Raw genomic sequence first — 20197 nt, 5'->3', positions numbered from 1 at the left:
CAATCAGTGAGCTACAGTAGCGATCCAGCAAGTGGTGGATCTGATTAACTGTGGGGTGTCTGCTGATGAAGTACTAAACAGGGAAAAAATACTTGGCAGATATAAATCCAAGGTCTTTAGTACACTCTGACATTGCTGTGTGTTACAGAAGGCAGGAACAGGACAGACAGCCACCTAGCAAAGATGACTTTCTGGTATATGTATTTCCTAAATATTTACATATATATTTAAATATTTATAGCAAAGCTAGGTTTTTATATAACTTTTCATTTCAATAGTAATGTACAAAGGAGAGCGAGGAGGGCAGTCACATGAGTAATACAGTTCAGCTAATAAGAGCAACTAGGGAGACCTTTGCAGTTAACTGAACTTTGGAAATCATCAGCAAGGAACAAATGCAAAGTCCTACACAGAATATACCTTTTCATGCATTTGATCCATGTAATTTATTTTTATTTTCTATGCTATTTTTTGCAAAATGCAAGTAAGTGTTCAGGTTTGTATTTATGAAGTGCTTAAAATTAGGCAATTAGAACTGTAGTTAAGCACTAAAATAGAAATAATGTAATTTTCCAAAGAGCTAAAATGTAACACCTCCCAATGATGCTATCTAAATTTTACGCCATCAGTGGAAATCAATTAGGTAATTCTGTTGCTCAATTTTAGATGCATTTTTAAAAATGGCAGAATGAATCTCTTCTCGGTTCCTGTGCTGTGCACAGAAAGGGAAGCTTACCTACCTAAGAGATGTTTTGAAAGGTTTGTATTAGCATATAAGACTGTTTGAGGGCATCCTTTGAGCTGTACCTTTTGAATGTTCTATATAATGAAAAACAACAAGGTATCCCAGAAGTTGGAGAGCATATGGTTTGCCTCCCCCTTAACGGATCTGTAACACTGATGTTGCACAGAAGTATGAGACAAGGGCTACTACTGCCCTTGGATCTTGGGACCCTGCATAATTGTTTGCCTTGTGCTCCTTGCACAAAAGGTCTGGACAAGAGTTGAAAGTTGTTGGACACTCTATGATCAGTGATCACACTCCACATCCAGGCTGAATCTGGGCATATCTGTTTCCTTTTTAGGAGCCTGCCATTCTGCTTTCCATACTTTGAACACTAGCTTCCAGCTGCAGTTTAGCATAAAGGAGATTGTCCAAACCTTCTAGCCAGCAGAAATGCTGCTTGCAATTCTGGTTTCTGTACTGCAGCTGTCAAAATTTCAAGGGAAAACGCATTATTTCCTACATATTTTTCTAGAGTGAAAATTGATGAATTTGATTAGGATGAAACTGATGAATGTAACTGGATGAATGATACAATTTGTTGCATTGAAATGCAGCTTGCATATCTCACAGTTTTTGTAGAGGCAAGGTATTCTTAAGGGCTTACCTGGATGATGCTTCTGCAGCAGCATTTGCCCCGTGAGAGTTTTGTGACCGTAATGCTAGCACTTTGCTATCGTTTAATGCATTTGGAGTTGGAGGTGACTGAGAAGTAATAATGATTATTTTCATAAACTCTTTTCCCTCTTGCTTCTGTTGGTTTCACTGACAGGGCTTCGCAGAATAACTGCCTTGTGTCTGGTGTGTCTCCCGGTGCTGGAATACCCTCAGGAAAGACAGATTAGAGTCAGTGACCTTCTGTTGAGTGTTTGTTCCTTAGTGTATGTTAATTCCTCAGCACTTCAAAATGAAAATGCTTTATGTCAAGCACATAACACTTGTGTGTTTGAAAAAAGGCCAAAGCAGAAGAGGGAGGAGATTTAAGGAAGAGAGAAAGCTGGTGATAATATGTATGATTTAGAAATTTCCCTTAAAAGAACAGGAGAGTTCCTCTTGTTCAGCACCCTAGGCACCTTCTTAATGACCATCTTTTGCACTTTTCTAGATGTGGTAGATGTGAGAGAAAATAGAGAACATGTTTGGGCACAGACAAAGAAGACAAAGATGATTCTTATGAAAATTTTGGTAGAGTGTTTTTGACAGAGAGCATTAGTCATATGAAAGTCTGTTTGCTCTGCCTTCCGTTGCTTGCTGCATTCAGCAGAAAAATAATGAGGGGGGAATCAGTGGCAGTCAGGGAGTGACAGACAGGAGATGGCTTCAAGTAAGTGAGAGACTCAGAGCTGAAGGAGTCTCTCCTCAGCAGCTTACACATCCTTGTGAAGTGGTCAAGATTTTTTTTTTTTCCCTTGTGTGTTCTGTGGGGAAATATGTTCATATTTCTTTTAACCATGTGATGGGTGGGAAGACAGACAGGTTTTTGTGTGTTCTTTTTCCATTAACCTTACTTAACAGACTTGAATTTGATAGCTAAGTTGCTATCGAACAATTACAGGTTTTTAAGAAGACAAAGCATTGTTAAAAGAGGACCATCTAAGTAGTCCTGTTTAGATCATGGTGTTCTTTTGCCCGTAGAGGGAAGATTTTTGAGAAATATTCTTCATGCCTTAATCTTTTTTCCTTTTCTTTGTTTCCCCCTCCACAGTCTATTGGACCATTTCTGTTTCTGGCATTCAAACATGATTGGGTTACACCAGGGCTTCAGGAGTCTGCATGTCATTTGGCTGGTGAAACATGACTGTCTGAGTGTCCCAAGCTGGCTGGAAGTGCATGTGAAGGGGTGGAAGAAGGAACTGAGCAGGGAATTTCTCCCTGTGGCATAGGTGGTATGCTGGAACACACCTTTATGTCCAAAACCTATTTTTCGTTGAAAACGTAAAAACCTAACAGTTACATAACCAACTCAGAAAAGCATAAAACCTTCTTCTAGCCAATCTACAGAAGCATTTTCAGCCAGCATTTAGGATGGTAACGGTGCTTCACACCTCCAGGTCCTTCAGTGTTTGTCTTTGCACAAGGAATCTCTGTTTTGACTGAAGCTGGATTGTCTCTATTACACCATTTTCTCTGTTCAGGTGCCATTTATTTAAAATGGAGTGGCCAGCCATCAGAAAATTATGTGCTGTTCAGCTACCTAATTTGACCATGAATGTGTATTTGTTGCGAAGTCACAAAGGATTCATGTAACTCCTTATTCCCAACACACCAGCACTGTGGCTTTGAAGTCAATGACTATGTGAAGTAGTCTTGAGTGGCTTCCGCATATCCATTCCTCACACCCAGCGGAAGTAGGACCAGCAGTCTTCGTGCTACTTTAATCATGTCCTATTTTATTGCAGTATTACGTATGTGCCAGCAGAAAATTTAGATGAGTACAGTGCCAGTTTGGGACAACAGACAGAGGGAACTGTGCCACTTGAAATTTTTCCTTCACATACTGTCAGGTGAGTCTAAAGACACTGTTTTCTCCCATAGGGCTCTCAGATGGAACACTTTCCATACACTTGGCACAGTTTAGGAAGGTATGTTTTATTTTAGAAGAGCTGAAAGATGGATGATTTTCTTCAGACCAGTAGCCATTACAATAAAGAGCTGTTCAGAATATAATTTTTGCTTTGGCTAGCAAATTTTTCTGACATTTTCACAGGGCTTTTTATAGGTGTTTGATGTACCCAAAAAGGAGATTGAATACTGCCTCATCCTAAACTTCTCTTAAATACCATGCAGTTTGATTTATGTATTACCACAAATGCTCAGCACTTTCAACATGAGAATTTGTCATTGATGATCTTTCCAGAAGTTATATTGGAAAGAATGAATTATACTGTCATTTATCTTGAGTTTCAAAAGTTCATTACAGTTATAGGCCAAAATATTCAGTGACTGACAATTTTTGTTTTCTTGAAATGAATCTCCAAAATTTTTGAATGCTGCTGTTGTAATTTCTTCCATTTTGGAAACAATAAATAATTACCTTCAGCTTTGATTTCATTCTAGTACCAAAGTGCAGAATCTTTTATTCTGTGGTTGTCAGTTGATAGCAACTTAATTGCCGAGACAACTGGACAGGGAATCCAAAACACAGTATGTATTCTAACAGACATGTGAAAAAGAAGTTCATTACACGAACCCTGTGTACAGATTCTAATACTGGCAGGGTGATCTAATACATGAAATTTTGCAGTGAAATCTAGTGATTATGTGGATTCTTTAAAAATAAACTGCATGTTCTTGTTCATCAGCAGGGAACTCCCAGAGCTTCCAGAACGTGAAGAGGGGGAGGGAGAAGAAAGTGAACTTCAAAATGTAGCTTTCAGTAACTGGAACCATCCCAGAAAGTAAGTGCAGATCTAGTTGCACAGTATAAAATCTCATGTGAAATTGAAAAATTTTGAAACCTGTAATACATTTTAAGAGGAATAAGAAAACAGAATTGTTGCACTTACATATATTGTGCACTGCAGGAGTAATTAACTTTTGATTTTTACTGCCATTGGTTTAAATCCATGCAATCTAGCAGCTTCTTTATTGTGTTCATAATTTATTGGCTGACTGGGAGCCAGTAAGAAGGTTGAAGAGAAGGATTTGAAGTTTTGATTAGAATCTAAAATAAAGAAAACAGCAGTAGACACAGATTTTCTGAGCGGTTCAGTAGATAACTCCCACTGAAAGACAAAACTTTCCAAGGAGGAGTTATTTCTGAATGTTTTTAAGCCATTGTGCAAATCCAGGTGTCTTCAGTGTGCAGCATTGTCATAATCACAACAGATTTTCATTTATTTTGGTCCTTGTTTTATCACAACAGGGTTGAACTCTGGAGAGAGCCTAGCAAGTCACTGGGGATCAGCATTGTCGGAGGACGAGGGATGGGGAGCCGGTTGAGTAATGGAGAAATGATGAGAGGGATCTTTATCAAGCACATCCTGGAAGACAGCCCAGCTGGCAAAAATGGAACACTGAAAACCGGAGATCGTATCGTGGAGGTACCAGCCGAGTGCCTTTTGCTTGCAATACCCCTGACATCTCAGGAGCTGCTGAGATGAATGTGTGGTCTTGGGCCAACAGCTGTGTAATTGCTTCAGCTGGCACCACTTGAGCCATACAGTGTGTAGTACCATCTGCTGGTGTTTGTGGGCAGACAGCTTTAAGTTGAATGTACAACCTAAAGCATAGATGACTGACTGTGTGAACAGGGGTCTACAAAGCCAACAGTTCTACCTGCCTGTTTTAAAGCCACCATGTGTAGGAAAAAACTTCAGTTTGGTGCAGCTAAAAGGTTTTACCTTTGCATGTTGGATAGCAACAGAAATGACCAGTGAATAGCAAGTCATGGAAATAAATGCCAACCTTATTTCCGTCTTAAATCTGAATCAGATCAGATCATTCTTGTGCATCTTGTGCAGGAATTAAGGGAGACATATTTTTTTTCCTGCTGACATGAAGAAAGATGGGTATGATACAGAAGTTGAGAGCATTGTGCCTGAGGAGAGGGTAGCCAGTGCTGTTGCAGAGAGGAATTTATCTATTTCTGTTCTGCTTAGCTAATCCTGTGCTCATGCAACCACTTCTTTCTCACTTAAAGATACTGAAGAATGAACATACTGAAATGAATGTGTCTTTCCTGTGATGATTATCAGTAATTCAGACATTACCCCGTCTCCAGTGTCAGGCCATTAGGAACTGCACTCCTCTTCACCCTGGTGGATGTCCTTAGCTGACTGTTCATCAGTAAGAACGTAACAAGCAGGGTGATAGAGATGGTAGTTCTTCCCCTGGATCAGACGGGGCTTGCTTTACATGGTGATACGTAAACTGCAGTTTACTGTCTGCTACAAGATCCATATAAAGGATCTTGAGATAATACTGTGATACAGGTAGCACTTCCTGTAGCAGGATGGAAGAGTTTCCAGTGTATGGCAAGTTGGGAGGTAGAATTTTGCCTCATGGCCACAAAGTTAAAAAGCATTCTTTATGTCTGAATACCTAGATTTTTATGAATGCAGCAATTGTCTCTGATAGTGATGCTTGCAGAAGTTGGAGTGGGTGAGTGAAATTAAGTAACTACTGTTGTGTTAATATGACTGTTTCTGAATGGATTATTTCAGTTTCTCAAGTTGTGACGTATGTAGGCTTTTCTCTCTACTAGTCCCTACAGTATTTCAGACATAGGGAGTTGAAGAGCCATAGGGGTGTTCAGTTCCTCATAGGTTTAGAATTTTCTCTCTCAGATTGTTCTTGTTCTCACTTTATTTACACTGGATGGTTAAGTTTAAGGTAGAGTTAGACAAAAAGGTAGGGGTAATCCTAATTATATAACTGTGTGTGCAAGAATTGCCACTAACAAATAACCTTTCTGTGTTAGCTTCTAGCTTTTATTATGGTCATTGTGAGAATGCTTTATTGATGCTAACTTCACCATAACACATGGTTTTTACCTGGATCACAAGACAAACCAATACACAGGAAGTCATGAAGAGCAATGAGGCAAAAACGTGTCCTTAGCCATCCTTTGTAAATGTTTTCTTCTAGAAGAGAGAAAGCTTTTCAGCTCTGACCTAAAAATTTAACTTTGGGCAAAGTGTCTAGTAGCTAAAATTGGTTTTATCTTGCTTTAAAAAAAAAAAAAAAAAAGAAAAGAAAGGAAAAAAAGGACACTGTACTGACATAATAGCCCACAATGAAAGACCCTCCAGCACCTAAAAAGTTTCAGTTTGTATATCTCATAAAGTCCTGGGAGATAGGTTGTTCTGAGGTAGGTTTTGCAGGAAGCGATATTTGGAAAACACTACCACTCTCTTCAGATTACCTTATGTCTTCTTATTATATCTCTTCTGTTACATTGCTTTGGGAAAATGCATGGAGCCTGTACCAAGAATGTTGAAAAACCTGTTTTTAAAACCATGAAGAATATTTATTTGATGTCCTTTCAGTGCTTTTGGAGATCTCAAACCTGTGTGTGAGGGACCTCAGGCCAAGTCAGTAGAAACCTTTCCACCAGCAACAGAGGTTTGGGCTTAGGTTTTAGTGAAAGTTCTCTAACCAAAATCCAAACCTGAATCATGATTCTTGTAGCTGCTTGCAATGTTAAGATGAGGCCTTCCAATTACAGGTGGATGGAATTGACCTCAGAGATGCCAGCCACGAACAAGCTGTGGAAGCCATACGGAAGGCAGGCAATCCTGTAGTCTTTATGGTACAGAGCATTATAAGCAGACCAAGGGTAAGCATAAAAAGTATGAAAAGAGATGTAAGACATAGTAATAGATGAAACAAATGTTCAAGGTGGTGGTGTTTGGGAATGGGATTTTTAATCCTGAAAGTTCCATCTCAGCTATTTTAGGAACAGATTTGATTTAAGTATTATTTCCATTTAGAATGAAATCGATTTGGATTTGGAATTACCCTCCAGCACGCCGTCCTCAAACTATTTTGAAAAGCCTCAAGAAAGATAATTTGTTGGGGGGCAGAGTAGGAGTCTAACTAAAACCAGCTCTTAGAGATTGACAGCATGTCTGAGGAGCGCATGCAGAAATACAGCACCTGTTAAAAAATTCATTGGACGTTAATGAAAGGACCTAGAAGTACACGGAAGTTTTCTGTCACTAAGCTGCATGGACATTGCAGACAAAAGCTACTGAGCTTTAATATAGGTTGCTTGCATTACTAGAAACTAAACTTCCTCATTGTAGAGTCTGTGTAAGCTGCGTGTTTATTTACTAGTTGTCTTATAACTCTTGTTCCCCAGCCAGAGTCTCTTTATAGCCCTTCTTCAGCTTCTGCTCCCTGTGGGCAGAAAACTACTAATCCATTTTATCGTCAGTCATCTAAGGTAAAGTTGCATGAAAAAGCTCTATTGATTGTTGGTTATTGATACCTACTGAAGTGAGGCTTTTGCATTTCCTGTGATGTGAACAGAATTGCCACTGCTGTATGTTTAGGCCAGTTTGGGATGGGAATGCTTCCATTACTTTATCACAACTTACTTTTATTTAGAGAATGCTCCTTTACTATTTTTAATTGTAGTTCTTTGTTCTCTCTATTTTCCATTTATTAAGATTGTTGGTTATTTCTTGACTGTTTATTAACCCTTGTTTCTCTGTAAGCAGAAACATTGCAAATGCTTTTACTGTACATATGCGTTGCATTGTGATCTATGTAAATGGCATTCTATATATTGTCTTCATCTTTTGAAACTTGCATCTGTACTTTATAGTAGGATCTTATAAGGGAATTTGCTGCCTTCATTCATGTGCAGTCACCCAGATAGCTAGCTGCCTGCACACAGTAATTATATCTAATATGGTACAGCTATGTATTTAGCAAGGCAGTGAGTTTCAAGTGACATGTTGCTTATGAGTCAGTTTCTTCCCCTTTGTTTTCTTCATTCAGGCTACTGTAGTAGTTAGAGATCCTAACTGTACTCCAGAATAACACAGATAATGCAAATGGACTGTGAAAAACTAGTTGATAGTTTTGCTAGCAAGCAGTTATCCATCAGATCTGTGTTTCATACTGATACTGGTCTGAGTAAGAATTATTTCTGAGTAAGAATTATTCTATCATCATGGTTATGGTCCCACATAATTTGTAGAGTAACAGCACTGAAATGCTAGCTAGTTTCTGATACCATAGCATTCTGGACACATTAATAAAATGTTGAACACAAGTTAGTTGAAAAAAGAAAAAAAAAAAAAGTAAAAATAAATGCTGTTATTTTAGGGTTTGTTTTGAAAAAATAACAGTAAAAGGAAAAATACCCTTTGTCTTAGCATTTGCTTTTCTTGCCCTAGACTGTGAGAAAACATGCTAACACTAACTGTTCAGGCAAAATCAAATGCTCCATATTTTATCATGGTAGTCATCCATATTAATACAATGCTGTTGCATGGATTAGAATTGAAGCTAGCAGTAGTATTTTAGGTGCTATGCTGTCATGACAAAATACAAAAGGCAAGATTTTGAATTACTGTGGCTGACACTTTGTTTTCTCTTTTACTAGGGTTTCACTGTTTATATACAAAATGTTTGTGATGCTTATTTTAGTTGCTTAAAATTTCATCAAGATACAATTTAAAATTTTATGCAGATGACAAATGTAATGGTTAAAGTGTAATAGGATCTTACACTGGCAAATTACTTTTCCCAGACTTCTCTTTACAAAAGACAAAATCCAATGGGAATCACATGTGTAAACAGAAAATCTTGTTGCACTGTAGGGAAACTGCCTGTTGACTTTGAGTGACTTGCCAGTGAAGAAACCTTGTTCATGTACAGCTCTACTTTCTCATTGCTGAAGATATTGTAGGACCAAGACATAGATTGTCTTATCAAATTGCATTACTTTTTGTTTTGCAAAATGTTTGAGAATACATGTTTAGGGATGCATTTGCTATTTTCAGGAGCATTTAAAAAAGCAAATGCTTTAAGAAAATTTTTAAGTAGCACCATATGTCTGGATTGAATTACTGTGATATAAATGTATCAGTTGATGCTGCAAACCTTTCACATTCCTTTCCACTTAGTATAATTCTTATTTTCGAGCAGTGTTGAACTTACAGCCCTCAGACATTTAGGCAATTGCCTGTATACACTTAGTGTAGAAATTACTTTTAAGTATATATTGAACAGTATTTCCAACATGCTATGCAAAATCAGACCTGTTCCCTCTTTATTAAACAGATTCTGATCTCAAAATAGAGTGCAATACAAAAACTGCATAGGGACTATAAATGGTCAAATGATAACCTTTTAATTTTGTCTAAATATGAAAACTCTTTTTGTGTTAATAATAAGGAAGTACCTTGTATTGTTAAAGGTGGATACCAGAGAATTTAGTTTAATTAAAGTATAAATTCAGAAAATTATAGATGCATGCACACACACACAAAGTGATCTGTAAAAGTTATTATTAGATATGAAGTCTGTTTAGAGATGCCTAATATTACTAAACCTTCTCTTTTGCAAAATACACAGTGTGTTACCACAAGAGGTAAATCAAATTATGAGAACTAATATGTGGTTTTCAAAATAAAATTAAACATACTGCATTATTACAAGGAATTGTGTTTTTTCTAATCCAAAAATCCACAATTTTATAATTAACTAATGTGTAAGAGTATCCCGTATGCTGAGATGCTTGAACAAAATTGTACAAATATCACAGCAAGTAAATTTTCTGTTGGTCACACTGCTGATTTCTGGACTTTATGCACTTTGTGGGCTAGAACAGGTATGAGGATTGGTGCTTTTCCTCTACTCTCTGCTAAACATGGCTGATACAGACACAGGGCAAAATACAGTTTTGTTTACGTTCACATCTCTGTAGCACAGTGCAGGAAGCAGACCTTGTTTGGTTAGCACAAACTGCTAAATAAATATGTTTTGTTCCATGAGTCATAAAGGGTTCATTTAAAAATGTTTTTGCTTAGTTTCTACTATGTTTTCCTTTTAGAACCCTTCCCTGCCTTTCACGCAGAGCAGTCTTTTCTGTAGGCCAGCTGTCTTCAGCAGCACTAACCCGTTTGCTGATTCTTCTCAGTTCAGCACTAACAAGGTTGGATGATGACACACTATCTGCTTTTGACTCACCAAACATTATATGTGTGCTTCTTTGCCATTAGTGTCTCTCTGCATTTAAATTCTTTTATACCAGTTTGGATAAAATATTGTGCTGATGAGAGTGGAAATTCTGTTCAGTGAATTAGAAAGACACAGACATGTATGCACATAGAAGAGTTCTGAAGAAGTTAAAAAATGCTAGCTCCATTAATAATAACCACTAAATCTGGTCTAATCAGAGCTACCAAAGGAGTAGGTTCTCAATTACAAAATCAGTGACTGTGGTGTATATTAAAATACCAATCAGTGTGTAACTCTCTCATCAGTGTGAGGTGTTTTGCTTCTATATACTTAATTTTCTTTTTATGTGGTTAGGACTTTCCAGCTTTGATATCTCTTCTTTCTTTTTGCATGAAAAAAAAAAAAAATTGGCGGCTTGTGTTTCATGATGCTGAAAATATTTTCCGTCTGCTTCTTGAAAATTCTTTCAATGCACCATGAACAGGATGCTGACATATTTGGAAATATTAAAAAATTAGATTCCTTTTTTTGTGGTTAGTGCTTACTGCATGTTACTCATATTGGGAACAGAGTTAACTTCTAACACAATAATAAATAAAGGCTTAATTCTTATGTGCATGCATTTCTGATTTAATAATTTCTAGGTGATTATACATCTTGGGAGTGATTGTGCCCTTTGTCTATTTTCCCATGTTGTCAAATATATCAAATGTACAATGAACATATATGATATGTGGTGTATAATTACATGTGTGTTTTTGAAATCTGTCTGTGTTTGTTACAGTTCTGAGGGAGAGGGAGTAGAAGTGTAACATGAATGATGGCTTGTATTTTCTATATTTTCAAAAGCATTTCTGAAGAAAATAGCACGTATTTTTAGAGAAACGCTAATGTTTTTGCAGTTTCTGCATAATTACTTTTTTTAACACTGAGATAAGAATGGCCTTTTGTCATCTGTCTGCTTCTGCTGAACTAAGGTTCATGTACAGTAAGAAACGTTGCTGAATCAGGTCCTTAATAACCCTCTAAATACTTCTGTTCATTTATAAATGGAGTTAATGAAGTTGCTGCAGTTAGTAAAATGAATCTGTAATTGAAAATGAGTTATTCATTAGTAATGCTGTGTATTGCCAAAGGCGCTGTAACATGTGGATTGCTGTTTTCTATTACTGTAGGAGGTATCGAATCCAATTAGGGTTACCTTCCGTTGTTCCCCAACTAACCCTTTTGCTCCCACACCATTCAAGGTTTGTCTTGATTCTAGTGAGTGGGTCCTACCGTACGTGTGCTGTATGTTTGTACATGGCCTGTGATACCTTCTGGAGTACTGCTTCTTCCTTCACGTGTGCTTTCTTTGTTGAAAGTGATACTGCTCCAGAGTTGTTGCCATTTTTAATATTTGCTTGGCTGTGATCGGAGTGACGCTGGTAGCCATATGGGTTCATTCACTGTCTGATGCTTTGCATTTTAAATGAAATACTGTGTCATGGCACACTGAAGGTATTTCATAAGTTAAAAGCATTTTAGGTTTTTTTGTGTGTGGCCCGATTCAGGGAGCAAAAGTCTTATGTGTGTGTAAACTGCGGGGGCCAGCTTCTGCTGCTGGTGGTGAATGCGTGGCAGGCTGAGTTCTGGAGGTAGGACGTGGTCCCCTCCGCCCAAATGGCATTGTAACACCCTTTTTACCCTTCTCACAAAGGAGCCTAGCTTTTACTTTCATTTCAGCATTTCCTTAAACATCGGACATGTTCAGATTTATGTATGTGTAACAGGTACAGACAGAAGCATTTTTTTGTCAATCAGATTATGACAGCTGCAGTTCATAAGTGCTAATCTGTCAGGATGTAACCGTACATCCATACCTTATAGATCTTCCAGAGGTCCTTGACAGCAGTTTTCTTTTTGGTCATGTTTTCTTTAATTTGCAAAGTTCTTGGACACTGTAATTTACCAACAGTGCCACTAAAGTGGTATGTTAATTTTGGTTTTAAAACACAGAGACTACTATAAGGTGTGCTGATCTGGTCTGCTTTCACACAAAAAATTTCCTAATTTTTTCAGTATGTTATGTAGCTTTCTAGTTAAAACTCTAGGAAGCACTCTGAAAAATCAGTGTTTCTAGAACCCACTCTCCCCTTCACCCCTCCTTGAGGTAGAGGTCTGTCCCCAGCTTTTCTCCATGAATTTTTGGTTATGAAAAATCACTTTAAGTGTTATTAAGTAGTGTTTGCACCCTACTCTGAATCTGGCAGGTAACAGTGTCTTTGCTAGAATTTTGCTGCTTCAGTTGAAGTTTGTCTGCCCTGTAACTATTAGCAAGTTTTAGAGTATAATTTGCATAAACTGTAAATAATTCCTCCATGAGGTTTAGTGATGCAAGGTTTCATTTCAGCAGGATGGCATTGTCTTAGCTTTGAAGCACAGATCACTGTGACTGATCGTGACTGATATAATGATACAAAAAATCATGTAACATTTATTTGCATTATAAAAATGATTGGCTTGGGTGCCATATTAAAACATCCCCACACTTTTGACATTTAATGACTTCCTACTTAAGCTCCTAAAAGAAGTTCCTGAATGAAAGGAGAATCTTTTCCAAGCAGAAACAGAATAAGGGAACTGAAACAGGGCATTCGCTTTCTTTAAATCTTTGGAGTATACAGACAGTGAAGGTAACTCATTTTCCCTGAGAGAGGGAACTTCCTTAAATCTCAGTATGACTAAATTGGAAACTCTCTAGTTTTTTCAACACCTTCAATTTAAAGCAGATTGAAGTCTTCCAAGGTGTATGTTGTTATCCATTTCACTATTCCTTCTGATGGAGAAATTGTCTTAGTGGTTTGGGCACCCAGAGACACCATCTGACATGGTGTTCAAACTTTTGCTAATGGAGTTAATCTAAGCTGAAATGATGAGAACAGGGCTATGAAGCTAGGGCAACACCTGAAAATCCTAGTGTTGGAAAAATATTTGGTTTTCATCTAAAGTTTTTTTTGTTTACATCAACAGCTGATGTGCCAAATATCAGTCTCTTGGGCATACCTAAACTTCAGAATGATGATATTCAGACAGGAGTTTCTTGCCTACATGTTTATTCTTAACAAGCCAAAATTATATAAAATTCAAACACTTAGACAAATCCCAGATCAGAGTCCATATTCCTCAGGGAAGCTGACTTGAATGGAGGCTTGTCAGATTGTGGATTTGGGCGTTTAGTCATTATATTTCAGTAGTTGTGCATTTATACTTTTTAACTTTTTGTGAATATGAATAGACCACATACATCAAGACCAAGAGTATTTGTCTCCTTTGTGATTTAATCTGTATCCTTTATTTTATCTCCCCTATGCAGTTTATAAGAAACCAGTAAATAAGTCTGAAAAAGTCCAGTTACTGTGGATTTCTTCAGTTATTGTCTGTTTCATTTTGTTTTTAAATTGTCCTTTCAGTTAATATGCCAGTTATTTTCTTTTTTCTGGAGGCATTTTTGAAAGCACCAAGTTCTTTGTTTCCTTTCCCTTTCCTTCTTTTTGGCTTCCAAAGCATATGATAGGAAGAATTTATGTGCAGTGGCTTTTAAAAATAAAATGAAGCAGAAATCTTTACAAATATGGCATTAAAAAAAATCACTTGAGTTTTTGTAAGAGACTTTTTTCTGAAATGTAAAATGGCACATAAAACTTTACTGAATTGGGCTTTTATTGTGAGTTTTGTTTGCTTCTGAATACATTTTGGAGTGATGTTACTCTTACCTTGCCTGGTGTTTGTATCTTTGATCTCTTGCAGCCTTTCTGTGCCGTGTTACTAATTTAGAATTCCAGCTGCTTGGTATTTAAACTTCAAAGCCATAGTCATTGGCATTTTGACATTTTTATATACTAGTTTACCCTACACAGAGTCTGCATCTGCTTAGCCACTGCATTTTTCTTATTTTCCACAGGCATTCAGTCAATCCAGTTTAGAGCCAGAAAAGACTTCGCTTTGTAGCTTGCCTCTGCCCCCTCCTTCAGCATTTTCAGGAATGAGCTGTGATGTTGCACAGTCATCTTCTATCAGAGTCCTAGAGGATATGGAAAAGGAGGATGAGTTCGGTTACAGTTGGAGTAAGTTTGTCCTTTGTGATAATGTTTGAAATATTCAGTGTGGAAATATCACTGTAGCAGGGGATACAGGGGATCCAGTTTGAACTACTTCATTCTCGTGTACTTTGTGGTTTGGGTGTCAAGTGTTGCTGACAGCTTTCAGTGGTGCTTGTGCAAATGCATATGGTGAAATATAAAACTAATTTGTTCTTCTTCATTGCACTTCAGTCTCTGTTTTCCTCCATGGTCCAAATTCCCTACGTAGGACTACTGGAAGAACTTCAGTGTGCTCTAGGTAGCTGATGGCAGTGATTGATGTGATAGCTTCTGTTATCCAAAGGTGTTACAGGAGGGAAGATTATTGCCTTTATGTGTGAAAAGTCTTTTTTTGAGAGAAGTTTTAATGTTTTCTGAAATTAGAAGGAAAGCAAGTAACTGGAAATGTTGTTATAAATCACTTAAGGCTTAGCTCGAAAGAAAGTGTGCTGTACACTTAAAATATTCTCATCCAATTTGGGGTTCTTCTGTCAGATACTGCCCACTGGACACTGATCTTGACTTTCTAGGTGACTTGAGAAACTTTCTAATGTAAATCCAACCTTTGCTGCCCACACTTCTACGTTTAGAAAAGATCATGCAGCGCTATGGAAATCTACCAGGGGAGCTACACATGATTGAGCTGGAAAAAGGAAGGACAGGACTGGGACTTAGTCTTGCTGGTAACAAAGACCGATCCAGGATGAGTGTCTTTATAGTGGGAATTGATCCAAATGGAGCAGCTGGCAGAGATGGCAGGTTACAGATTGCAGATGAGTTATTAGAGGTGAGTTTTTGCAATTTATACTGAAACCCAAACATACTGACTGAAAACGCACTAAAATATTAGATTCTTGCTGCAATGTAGATGTTCTTCAGTGGACTTTCAAGTCCCCAAGTTGTCCAGGTTGACATCACTATGCTACTACATTTTTATTCTGGTGTATGCCAAATAGTTGCATATTTTGGATTTTTTGCAATATTTGGATTTTTTTCTTCTGGTTATAGTAGTGCTAAGTAAAGGGGTGTGTGTGTATTTAAAAATCGATAAAAATGGTGGATGACAGCAGTTTCTGGGTTATGGAGATGTATGGAAGTGCATAGCGTTGCAGACCATGGAAGATATTGAAGTCCTTTAGTCTGTCCATCTGTGGAGTGCTACAGAGTTTCTAATTACTTGTCTACTTGAAGTGTGATAATACCAGAATATTTTTATGTTGTGTAACATATGAAATGGAAATGAAATTGGGGAAAAAGGAACGGATCCATTTGTATTATGGACTTCTATCTCATGACACATTCAGGCTGTTTTCTAGTGGCTTTGTGGAGGGACCTGACCACTGAATGTGCAGCTAACATTCCCTGTGTATGTGAGCATAAGCTGTATTTTATATTATCACAGTTCACTTGACAATACTTGCATATGTATTCTCTGCTATAGGTTTTTCCATTCTTTCTGATAGCATTAGGCAACATCACCCTCACAGAAATGCTTTGTGTAACTTCAAAACCATATGTGTTTGAGGAGACACTGGGGAGGTGGTACAGGGAGGGAATGGTGACACTGAACAAACCTTGAAGGAGACACTGAGAGAGTAAACAATGCAGGTTGGCAGTTGTAGACTAGGAGGGAAGCTAACGAATTTGTGGTACTGTGGACCTAGTCTCACGGAGCGACCTGTTAGTTGCAGAGTCCAATGTTAAATGCTACACGGTTCTCTTGAATGAGTTAAAAACATCTGTTTTAAAACCTGGGTATTAGAGATGCTGAGTATCCTCAGAATACATTGAGATGCATCTGTCTGAGTCTGCTCTCACGTGATTTCTTGCTTACTGTCCATGCTGTAAACTTGCAAACTAGTGCTAAGAGATTGTCCCAACCTCTTCTGAGAGGAGACATCTGAGCTTACTCCTTATATTCCCAAGTAGCTGTCTATCAACTGTGGCAGGCCATGGCCCTTTCCCCAGCTGGCAGCCTGACCTTGGTTCTTCACAAGCTGATGGCAAACACTGGAAGCAGTGCTGCATCTGCATTGTCACCTCCAGTGTAAATGACAGGGCTCAGTATCCCTGTGACCATGCCTAGTGGACACAGTAAGAGCTGAGGGGTTGCTGTAATGCTCAGCCCTCAGTTGAGTATGTTGTATCTGTTGCTCACTGTTTGCTGCTTCTCTGCATCTATTAGTACTACATCGGCGTGTGTTGCATTATTGCCCTTTGTGTAGGTCCAAGCTGTCCTCTTCCAATCATTTCCCCTTTCTTAGAGTGGAATTCTGCACTGTAGTTTTCCATTTCCAAGAACAAATGCAACTAATAAAATGTGAGTGAATAATGGCCTTACTCTGCAAATTGACAGTGATACCTCCAATCATATCTGAATCAGGAGTTTCAAGGGGTTTCAGTGAGTCTGCTCTGCCAAATGAAGACAATGACTGTGAGGTCAAATCTTCAGATTTTAAATGCACCAGTGTTCAGACTCCTGTGGATAAAATGCCTGGTGCAGAGCTGCGATTCGATAAATAGTAATCTCATTGCTGAGTATAAGTGATTTATTTGTTATGGTTAAAATTTCCCATGGCCTTGCTTTATCACCACATTGGTCATGAGGTGAACAATGGCAAGTGGAAATAGATGATGTGCCAAGTCAACGCAGTATAACTCAGAGAATGACATTTTTAGCACTGCGACAGTGTTAGTCTGAAATCAAACTAATTTTTTACTGGAAGAAGGAAGTGAAAGCAGGGCACAGCATTCTCTGTTACACAATTGCTGCTTTAGCCAGTGATGTGGGATAATGGATATTTTTAAGGCTTAAAAATTAAAGTATAAGCAAATTAAAGTATTTTGAGAAATAATTGCTACCTTCCTTTATATAGATAAATGGGCAAATACTCTATGGAAGGACTCACCAGAATGCTTCCTCAATAATCAAATGTGCACCATCGAAAGTAAAAATAATCTTTATCAGGTAAGTTCTGTTTAAAGGTTTGACTAAAAAGGTTTATTTCTAATATGCTCAAGTTTTTCACAGAGTGGTTCTGTTTTAGTTTTGGTAAGGTTGTTAAATATGTCTTGAGTTTTATGTTTCTGTATTTGAGTTGTGAGTTCCAAAAATAAAGTAAAAGACTAGACTTAAACTTGTTCTAAGAAATATGGTGCTGTATTACTACATGCTTACTACATTCTTTAACTGAATCTATTGTAGAAATAAAGATGCAGTAAATCAGATGGCTGTTTGCCCTGCAAAGTCAGTAGAGGCTTCACAGTGTACTTCAGGGACACTTCAACATCAAGAGGTAAAGTAAATTTTTGTTTTTCTCATTTGACTGAGATACTAACATTGTTCTGGATAGAGGAGTGCCCTGTCTGGTTAGCAAATACTACAAAAGAAAAAGAAATGCAAGGGGAAAACAAATGAGATTTTAGTAAAGCTGCTAAATTTGGTACAGCTGTGCTCAATACTGTTTTATTTTATGTTCGTCTGAACTATGAAGTAAATCTAATATTCCCGTGGATAGGGTTATAGCAGTTTAAATGAAGCCAGAAAATTATCAGACCCACTTTAAATCTTTGTGCACTACTTTATTTTAATGCAAAATGTTGAATATAGTTACTCACAGTTATGTTGTCATTTTCTATTAGATTGATACCAGTGCTGCAAACTCCAGTGCTTGTTCTGACTTCAGTTCATGTAAAAACATTCAGTATGTGGAACTCCCTAAGGTATGTGCTGAAAATTAAATACACATCAGCCACGTTTGTATTCACTAGCTTGCTTTTTGTAATGGAATCCCTCTTAGGCAAACAAACTTGCTTACTTAATGAAAGTCAGAATAGAGATTTCTAGAGGTCTTTTCTTCCTGTTTGTGACTGGACCTCAAAGTTTTCCTGACATAATGACTGTCTTGCCACCTCATGAGTCTCTTTAGCTTCACAAAAATTTGCCAATTGCTCTGTGTCTCTGGAAGAAGTCACCTCTTGTCCTATTTGCAAAGCTTTTGGTAAACAGCTGCTGGTGGTGGCTCAGCTAAAATCATTGCCTTAGTTGTTCAAACTAACTGAATTAGCAGACTATAAGCACCAAATTGCCCCAAACAACATACATATTTAGTGGAAATTGTGCAGCTGGGAGAAAATGGCTAGGTGTTCTGTAACTATGAAGCTTCTAAATGTTAGGGTGGAAAAATTGCTGCTCCTGCTTATTGACATGGAGAAGACAGTTTCATTCAGTGGACAAATGGATAGATGCTTGCAGACTGTCAGTGTTTCTCCTTGGAAGGTATCTATCCTTCCATTATTAACCAGCAGAATATCTTACATTTGATGGTATCTGGATAACTTAATTCTAGGTGAAAGCATTAGGGAAATTTCACTCTGCCACAAACATTTACTAATTTCACAGGAAGAGCATATATTTTTTCATCTCTGTATTTTCCACTCCTGTGTATTTTTTCTGTGGTTTCAAAAAAATTAATTTAAGCTATATCATGAAGTTTTGTTTTTCCCAGTTTGTAGTTTCTATATATTTTGTGTTTCTTACTCCTATTTATGAATTTAACAGCTGAATCACAGTTGACCTTGTAAGTTTCAAAGGACTAGATTTGAATTTAGAAGTGTTTCAGGTTTATCTTGGTAGCAAATATACTGTTTGTAGGTTGACAAAATCTATTTCAGAAATAGATTAGTTTAAAAATATTGATGCATTGTGAAAAGCCAAATTTTTATTACATTTGCAGTCTTCACTAGTCTTTAGTGAATGTATTCTAACATTTCGATAAAAACAGTACCTAACCATTTGCATTTTTCTGTTTGCCCCAGGATCAAGGAGGCTTTGGAATTGCCATTAGTGAAGAAGACACAATTAATGGAGTAGTTATTAAGAGCTTAACAGATCATGGTGCAGCAGCAAAGGTGTGAGAACATTTAAGATCCAAATAGGGAATGAAAAAAAAAAACCAAAATTGAGGTAGCACCCAGAGCTCATGTGTTTTATTCTGTGTTGTTTCCAGGATGGACGAATCAAAGTTGGAGATCAGATCCTGGCAGTGGATGATGAAATTGTTGTGGGATATCCAGTAGAAAAGGTGCTTCTGAAGTGTCAGAAATGTTACAGAAATCACACCACTTAATGTAGGAGGTTATTGTGTCTTAAACAAACCAGTGAGGTTTTTGTGACTATGCTGTGACTTCTTTTTCAAAGCTGGTTAAAGAACCAAGGATCCGCAGGCACTGTCTGGATAAGGAAATTACTGCAGAATAAGCTCAGAATTTAAAACTCAGATGCTCTTTTACATTACTACACTATGTGAATCATCTGTCTCATGCTACAAATGTGATATTTTTTTTCCCTGTGGTTCAGATCTGATGACTGAGAGGTACTTAGTTGTGGGATAAAAGCCATGAACTATCGCTCAGTAATGACTCTTCGTAGCTACTCCACTCTAGAAGTATTAGAACCAGTAGAATTAATATGCGTAAATTCACATGGGTGAGTTGCATCAGTGGTAAATCAGGTCATGAACTACATGAGGAGTGTCTGTCATAATGGCCTCATTATATTCCAAGCCTCGTATTTCAACCCTTTGGAGAAAACTGTCTCCATTCCTAAATAACAAGTTTTTTTTCTGACTTCTAGCTCTGCAAACTCAGTTTG

General features: G+C 37.6%; 1 protein-coding gene across 20 annotated transcripts in view; it reads left to right on the top strand.

Annotated features, from left to right (window-relative positions):
* The window catches only part of MPDZ (multiple PDZ domain crumbs cell polarity complex component), a 97963-nt gene that overhangs the window by 61078 nt on the left and 16688 nt on the right, over positions 1 to 20197 (top strand). For 14 of the 20 annotated variants that reach the window (XM_074855124.1, XM_074855123.1, XM_074855137.1 and 11 more), the window contains 14 exons: positions 3184 to 3288; positions 4087 to 4182; positions 4650 to 4827; positions 6954 to 7064; positions 7590 to 7673; positions 10296 to 10397; positions 11599 to 11670; positions 14367 to 14529; positions 15135 to 15331; positions 17421 to 17512; positions 17750 to 17840; positions 18187 to 18267; positions 19363 to 19455; positions 19554 to 19628. In XM_074855124.1, the coding sequence (XP_074711225.1) occupies positions 3184 to 3288; positions 4087 to 4182; positions 4650 to 4827; positions 6954 to 7064; positions 7590 to 7673; positions 10296 to 10397; positions 11599 to 11670; positions 14367 to 14529; positions 15135 to 15331; positions 17421 to 17512; positions 17750 to 17840; positions 18187 to 18267; positions 19363 to 19455; positions 19554 to 19628 (1540 nt within the window). The remainder of the gene's footprint in view (positions 1 to 3183; positions 3289 to 4086; positions 4183 to 4649; positions 4828 to 6953; positions 7065 to 7589; positions 7674 to 10295; positions 10398 to 11598; positions 11671 to 14366; positions 14530 to 15134; positions 15332 to 17420; positions 17513 to 17749; positions 17841 to 18186; positions 18268 to 19362; positions 19456 to 19553; positions 19629 to 20197) is intronic. The other 6 variants (XM_074855132.1, XM_074855128.1, XM_074855141.1 and 3 more) reach the window with 5 other exon arrangements.

This window comes from Strix uralensis, chromosome Z (genome assembly GCF_047716275.1).
Source record: "Strix uralensis isolate ZFMK-TIS-50842 chromosome Z, bStrUra1, whole genome shotgun sequence".
Taxonomy (NCBI): domain Eukaryota; kingdom Metazoa; phylum Chordata; class Aves; order Strigiformes; family Strigidae; genus Strix; species Strix uralensis.
The sequence above is the reverse complement of the archived record's forward strand: the minus strand, read 5'-3'. Positions and strand labels throughout refer to the sequence as shown.